The following is an 8,102-nucleotide window of genomic DNA, read 5'->3' as shown; positions in this document are numbered from 1 at the left end:
GTGGCAAGCTACCACGGATTATGGTGTTTGTGGTTTGTGTGTAAACCGTGGCAAGCTCCAACGGATTACGAAGAGAGAAAGCTAAGCATAAATCGTGGCAAGCTTCCACGGTTTATGAAGGAGGAATTTTTATCATAAACAATTTATTTTTAGATGTTTGATTACATCAATGTGGTATCATTTAGACTGCGCATGATAATTGTGACAGAATACATGTATATAATAGAAGCTCAAACCGCTTAAACTATCAAATACATAGCAGATAATATATTAGACAATTCTCAAACCTTTTTAACTATCATTTCCTCTTACTTTATTATTGTGTCATGTCATGCACCCAACAAAACTAATTTAATGTAATCTAAACTTCACTCTCAAATCTCAATACTCACTGCTCAATACACAATAGTAAAACAATTTTATTAACACATTCATCGTATTTTTTTTAAGTTTTGGATTATAAAATTAAAGTATCAATTATATGTATAAAATATATATTAAAATATAAAATATATATTTATACAAAGATTAGTATTTAGGATCCTCCTTAGTTTCTTGATAGCGATATGTACAAAATGTATACATAGAATGGCTCCATCCATGTTGAGCCTTTGTCTTCTCTTTAGTCATGAGGATCGGTAAATGGTAACGGATGCACGTGAGTACAGTGTGCATGAATTTAAAAAAATATATATGGATTTCAAACTCGTGACACAAAGGAATTTCTTAGGAAATGATGATGATGATGATAATAAAGCTACCAACACATAGAGATGATGAGGAATATTTATGGGAGAGCCCAATTCATTGTGTCTGCTGCTGGAATAATAAGGTATATATATAGTCTTTACTCAATGATGACACCATTATAAGTAGTAATATATTCACGCCCTTTCAGTCTAAGATTAAAAACTAATTCAACATAATAGGCATTAAGGAGCCCTTTCAGTCTAAGATTAAAAACTAATTCAACATAATAGGCATTAAGGAGTACCAGCAAGCTTTATATTTTGTAATTATTAATTGGTTATTAATAGTATTTTTAATAGTATGAGATTATATTTAATGATAAAAGATTATTTATTTTTTTAATGATTAAATATTGACCATATTGTTAAAAAAGTGCTGGCTCCTAAACTTTTTCATAACATTATTGCTTATTTGCTAGATATGATTCAGTGTTAGATAATAGATATGTAATGTTATTAATTATTATCGTGCATGCATGATCATGTATGTCCACGTGTATTTCTTATACTATTCACCTACTTTAATTTTAACACTATAATATATGTTGTCATTGCCGCTATTATTTAATTATTTACATTATCATCATCAGATACCTCTTTACATGATGGTATCTAAATACCTCTTTACATGATGGTATCTAAATTGCTCTTCAGAAATATATAATAGTAGCGGTACGGACTTAATTTGAATAGTTTATGTTACTAGGTAGCATTCTACGATTAATGATTCATTAAAAGTTAATTTTTTACGAAGTAATAAAAAATAGAGATACGGGAAAGAAAGATCAGAGGATGGTATAGGTATACCTTATATTATAGTAGAAATATTGAATTTAACAAACAAAATAATAATGAAATATAAGACTAATCGAGTGATTGAAGAAAAAGGGAAATATTTTTTTCTTTTCTTAAACTGTGCTGTGCCCACAGACTAATTAGTGGAGGAGCCCTCAACACTATTAAAAATATCTTGTAATTAACAGGGATTATTGTTGTTCTTAAGAATTGGGATATGACTTTTTTGAAAGAACAGAAATCACTGTTTCTGGCGTGCTGTTCAGGCAACACCTAATTTCCATTTTCCAAAATAGTTCAAAAAATATGATTTCATAATAACGATTTCATAAAAACTTGTCAATAAAAAAAACATAGGACAAATAATAACGAAAAGGGGAACATGTGGAAGGGAATGGGGATTATATATGAACGCGTGTTTGAGTGTATGATACCTTATATCTTATTATAGTGGGAGTGTTTGAACATAAGTAAATAAGAAAGACGACACAAATTATAAAAAATCGTGATGCTAAGGGATAATAGAATTTTGTGGAGAAATGTAAGAGAATTTTGTTTTTGATATTGGAATAGTAACGGTGTTTTTTTAAGATGTGGGTTGATGGGGTGTTATTCTTAAATGTGGGATCATTTAATTAGATAAACAAAAATTGGACCGTTCGATTTATGAGAGTACAGAAATCGGATTGAGGAATTTGAGAGTACAGAAATCGAACTGAGGAATTTGTGAAATCGGACCGAGGGATTTGTGAGAGTACAGAAATCGGACCGAAAGATTTCTGTTAAAAAAAATTAAAAAATTTGAAATATAGAAATCGGATCCTGTAATTTGTATATTTTTCACACTTTTAAAAAATACAAAAAATTACCGTATTAAAAGTATATTACTACTTTTACTTCCATATACAAAAAAAACCAAAATGTGAAGCAATGTACATATTATTGTAGAATGGACAAATAAAGCTGTAGATGTCTGTCATGTCTTTTTAGTAAACTATTATTTTAATCTTTTAGATATTTTAATTTTGAGAAAATAATATTATAAAAATAATTTTTTTAAATATTTTTTTAAAATTTTCTAAAAGAAATTGAATCATTTGTCATTTATTTAAAAATATTGTATTTTATTAGATTAAAATCATCTACAGAAGTGTTGCCTTTTTTAAAAATTAATTTATCAAAAATTAAAATAGTATTATTCCATTTCTTTTCCTTTATTCAATTTGTTTTGTTGTATCATCAAACTTTGAGTCTTTCTGAGGTTTGGTCCCACTCGTACCCAGGCATGGCTCACGGATTGCACACGGCTCACGTTCTAATTACTGATTAAGTAGGTTTGAAATTTAATTGCTTCAATTGTGATGATTTAACCAAAATAATTTTATTGTGATAAAAATAAATATAAAATTATATATAAATACACACAAATTTAATAACATCAAAATTAATATTAGAAAAAGATGGTTATATATATTATGACTTAGATAATATTTATAACAATATAACTCCTTATAACTCTTATAATTTAAAAATTATTTCTTGATATATTTTAGTGTTATTATTTTTGTTGTAAATAATTAACATTGAATATAATTAATTTTTACTACGATAGTTTAAATACTAAATATATTAATATTAAATATAATATTAATAATTAGATATATATTTAAAAAATAAAAATCTCTATTACTAAATATATTAATATTAATAATTGGATATATATATTAAAAAAATCTCTTCTCGCTGAAAACGAGATATTTTTTTAAATTTTTATTATGATTAATTATTTTATTATGATAAATTTATTTACTTTTTGTAACTGATTATTTAGTTAAATAAATATATAAATCGGTATATATAAAAATATATAGATATATATATAATAACTGATTTAATTATTACGTTTTAGTATACATAAAGCATTTTTATCCGTATGTATCTGCCTATATCAATCTCATCCCCAAAACACCCTTTTATATTCTCACTAATTTGATGAAGTTTTGGTTCTTAAAAGGAAAACTATTTTGCATAGTCATATTTATGGTTTTATTTGATGTTTTAATTATTATGCCTCTTTTAAATTTTGACTTATATAAGCTCTTTTATACTTTAAATAAGCGCTTCTTTTTTTTCTATTTTTTTATTTAGAATATATATCTCAACTTTAGTATTGTCATGAATATTAGGAAAACCATCAAATAATTACTTTTTCTAGAATTTGAACTTTGAAAATCTTATTGAGTCGTATGCTCGTTTTTCTTAATTAGTGATATCTGATCTCAAATAAATTGAGTATTTTGATAAATTAAAGTAATTGGTCGCATTAGAAAAGCATGTGTAGATAAGAATGCATGTTGTATAATACATATATATTTGATAAAAGTTAACTAGGTAGACTAAAATTTTTCAAGAATAAAAATGTCACAAATTTTTAAATAGGTTTAATTTGCATGTACTAATTAAAGAATGTTGCAAGTAGTTAATTGCTAGATAAAGTAGCAATACGGCATATAACAATCTACAAATAGAAATATTAAAAGTTTAGTAAAATTAAAATATTAATTAACATCTAAAAATAGTGATTGCATCCGAAACTTTTTTTTTTTCTCTACAAAACAAAGACTATACTTGAAATCAAAGTTGAAATAATAATGAATATTATATATGTGCATATGCTTTGGCTGCTTTGTCTAAAAGAAGAGTAGATTAAGATGGAACTAGGCTAGTAGGCATAGTAGCTGGTTTGATGGATTTAGTTGGTAGATTTACGTAGTTACTTAATCAACTTGCTAATACCATATGCACCGTGAAAGTGAGTGACACAGACACAAAAGCGGTCCACCTCTTTTTGATAAGAAGAAATCCACACTGGCGAACCAAAATTTCATTTATTAATTATTATTATTAGATTATATGAATAAGTATTATTCTCTTCTTGTCTCTCTTCATCACCATAAAATTAAACTAAGCCAACACACAACACTTGTGCAGTTGTGCTAGCTAGCTGCCACCGCGATTCACATGTTGTAATATATGTACCAATTTCAATTGTTTTTTTATTATTAATTTTCAGACATGTATGCATATAAATACACTACACCTTTTCTTTCTTGTCTTCATGTTAAAGCAGCAGTGTTAAGCATATGAAAATTTAGATTTTACCTTTTTGCTTTCTTGTTTTGTTTTAGAATTCTGGGTCATGCATCTCATGCTTATTCAAACCAAGCAATAAAAGCATATTTCATGAACGATGATGATGTCCTTTTCATCATCAACATCAGCAGTGGCTCCTTCCAGTTACCGAAACCCTAATTCAATTCCAGCAGCAGTGAAGAGAAAGCGAAGTCAACCAGGAAGACCAGGCAAGAAATTAAAGAATACCTAATATAGCTTGAAATCTGTTATTATATATATGAATTGATGAATTGATGAATTGAAGCATGCAGATCCAGAGGCAGAAGTAATAGCTCTATCGCCAAAATCGCTGATGGCGACGAACCGTTTCGTATGTGAGATATGCAAGAAAGGGTTCCAGAGGGAGCAGAACCTGCAGCTGCACCGGCGAGGGCACAACCTGCCGTGGAAGCTTCGGCAGAGGGAGAAGGAGGAGGTGGTGCGGAAGAAGGTGTACGTGTGTCCGGAGAAGAGCTGCGTCCACCACGAGAGTTGTCGTGCGCTGGGGGACTTGACGGGGATAAAGAAACACTACAGCAGAAAGCACGGCGAGAAGAAGCTGAAATGCGAAAAGTGTTCCAAGAAATACGCTGTTCACTCTGATTGGAAGGCTCATACCAAGATCTGTGGCACCAGAGAGTATCGTTGTCACTGTGGCACTCTCTTCTCCAGGAAGGACAGCTTCCTCACTCACAGATCTTTTTGTCAAGCCTTGCCTCAACCAATCAATTCTCAATTTCATACTGCTTCTTCCATGGCACCACCATCACTACCACTATGGCTTGACCAAACAATCAACCAAGACAACAAACTCGGAGACTTGTTCTACTCATCATCATCATCATCCACACTCATGTCGGCCACTGCGTTGTTGCAGAAAGCTACACAAATGGAATCTACTCCTATCGCTTCTAACAACGACAATAATGCCTTTGTTGGATTCATGCTCAGCTCTTCGTCTCAGTTCTCCTCCTTCAATAACGATTCAAACTTGATGCAACACCCACTTGGGTTGACCAGAGACTTTCTTGGCGTTGGGGTCACCACCAGGTTCATGAATAATCCAATGGGATCCCTCGTCGACCTCCAAACCAATCCTCTTCATCATCAAGAATATATGTAGGTGAGGTTAATTGTATGATACATAGATATAATAATGATAATAAAAAGAACAAGTTAAGTTAATTAAGTAGCTAAGTTAATGATGATAGATGGGTCACGGAGGCATAGCATTGAGATCAGATGAGATATGACAGGATCCATCTCGTGAACCAAGTGGGGGCCAACCCATATTTGGAACCACTATCTATAATAATATTCCCTCAGCTCTTTCAATTATTATTTTTGGTAGTAGCAATAGCACTACACTAGTAATCTAGTATCTGTGACTCTCATCCTGCCTAAACATGATGATACAATGCAATGGAAGTACATGTACGACGTACAACAACTTTACAGCGTCCTATATATATGCTGTGTTGATCAGTGCTGACTGTGACATACTTTTAGTTCTTTTCAGTTCTTTAGAGGCCGTGAACCTCTACTTCTATCTATATCATCCATCCTCAAATCAAAAATTGGATATTGCTTTAGCTTCTTCAAATCCAATCTCTATTATTTCTTCAATGCATTACAAACATTATCCAACAATTTTGAAACACTTGATGATAAACACTGATAAGCAATTTAAGCCACGTTGAGGAATTAGCTATTTTAGGGTTTAGATCTTTTCTTCCCCTCTTCGTTCCTGAATTAAAATGTTGAGAATAGGTTGACAGATTCTTGGTTAGGTATAATTTGGTGAGTGTGCCTAAAAATGAAACTAATAAGTATATTGAAAAAGTAGTATCATAGATCTGTATAATATATTGTTTTGATCAGCGGTGTTAACCAACAATATTTAAAAATACTGATGAATAGTTTATACTTTATAGACCTAGCTATCTATTATTTGTTTGGGGAATTTTTTGATGTATATGGAAGTTGTGCTTATTTTGTTTAAATGTAGAAATAGAGCAAAGTAAGATTGACCTTTTTTTTTAAAGTATATAAATAAAATTTAGACACCATAAAAAATACTTATTTTTCACTCAAACAAGATCTGTGTTTATATTACCATGGATTTACTTTTATATACGGATTCAAGATTTTCTCATTAGAAAAGCACGTAGTAACAAAAAACATATCACAACGCTCCATTTTAAACAAGAGTTATGCTATGTTTACACCAAAATCAGCTATCAGTATAAAATATATGTTGGAATATAAATACATATTAAAAATAAATTAAATTATACATGTATTTATACACAAATATATTGATGCCTATTTTCAGTGATTTTGGTGTACAAATAACATTTTTTAATAAACAATGTGTAAACACAGCTTCATTTACATGTTATATAGTTTATGCTGCCAATATTATTAGCATGACCATAAACACAACGGAAACCTCTCTATTTTTCGTAGCTGCAGACGTCTTAGATGGAACAACCTGGGTCGACGACGGTTCCGAATTGTCGTCCAACGGCTTCTCCTTATCAGGTTTCGGCGCCTTCGCTACCTCGACTGCCGGTGCCGGCGCCAGAGTAGGCGCCGGCGCGGCGGCAATCTTGGTGGGGAAGAAGTCTGATGGGAGAAGCACCTTAGCAACTTTATATATTGCAAGATGGTTATCCGTGTATATGATCCCATTGATGGTGGTGTTAACTTCACCCGTTGAAATGTTGACACTTCCACCATAACTGATCACGTTCAGTTCAACTTTCCCTTGTTTAGCACCGGCTAGTGTTCTAACAGGGTTAGTTAAGGTATCAAAGCTGGAGCTGGAGACGAAGTCAGGGAGAACATGGAACTGAACGAGCTCAAGCTTTTGCGTATTCGAAAGCATGTTGAGGAACCCTGGTTTGAGTTGGGAGAAGGCGGCGTCCTCCGGGGCGAAAATGGTTAGGCCACCGGATTTAATGGTTATGAGCTGTGAGGTGAGTTGGTTGATCAATTGTGTGGTTTTCATGAGCCTGATGAATGTGTTGAAGGATCCGCCTCTTGTTAGGATTCCAAGGATGTCCACGGCGGAGGTTGGTGGTGGGGGTTTCGATTGTTGTGGCGGTGCACCCATTGGTGAGAGAGCAGCTAAGGTGGTAGAACACATGAGGGAAGATATTAGTACTAGTGCTAATGGGTTTGATAAGAGTGATTGCTTCATGTTTATTATGTTCATGTTAATATTGAATGATTATTGATGGGGCAAATTATATATAGTAGGGGCTGCAGGTAATTACGTATGTGATTTGTGAGACTAAATGCTGTTATTTGCTTGGGAGGAAGATTAAGGTAAGGTACTGCGATGCATCAGAACAATATATGTGATTGAGTAAGGTTTCT

General features: G+C 32.0%; 1 protein-coding gene and 1 pseudogene across 2 annotated transcripts; one reads left to right on the top strand and one right to left on the bottom strand.

Annotated features, from left to right (window-relative positions):
- Positions 1-4,459: 4,459 nt before the first annotated feature.
- Positions 4,460-6,059, top strand: LOC148553236 (protein indeterminate-domain 12-like). The gene is made up of 2 exons (XM_088492897.1): positions 4,460-4,906; positions 4,991-6,059. Exons 1-2 carry the CDS (start codon positions 4,795-4,797, stop codon positions 5,839-5,841), a joined length of 963 nt encoding a protein of 320 aa, XP_088349023.1. The 5' UTR covers positions 4,460-4,794; the 3' UTR covers positions 5,842-6,059.
- An 835-nt stretch (positions 6,060-6,894) lies between these two features.
- LOC107612711 (fasciclin-like arabinogalactan protein 11 pseudogene) lies at positions 6,895-8,024 on the bottom strand (annotated as a pseudogene). Its single transcript, XR_015892077.1, has 2 exons — positions 7,089-8,024; positions 6,895-6,934 (listed from the first exon to the last, which is right to left on the bottom strand). The product of XR_015892077.1 is annotated as a fasciclin-like arabinogalactan protein 11 pseudogene (transcript).
- Between the last annotated feature and the right edge of the window lie 78 nt (positions 8,025-8,102).

This window comes from Arachis ipaensis, chromosome B7 (genome assembly GCF_059453495.1).
Source record: "Arachis ipaensis isolate K30076 ecotype BB chromosome B7, ASM5945349v1, whole genome shotgun sequence".
Taxonomy (NCBI): Eukaryota; Viridiplantae; Streptophyta; class Magnoliopsida; order Fabales; family Fabaceae; genus Arachis; species Arachis ipaensis.
Note: the sequence above shows the minus strand (reverse complement) of the source record. Positions and strands in the feature narration are given on the sequence as shown.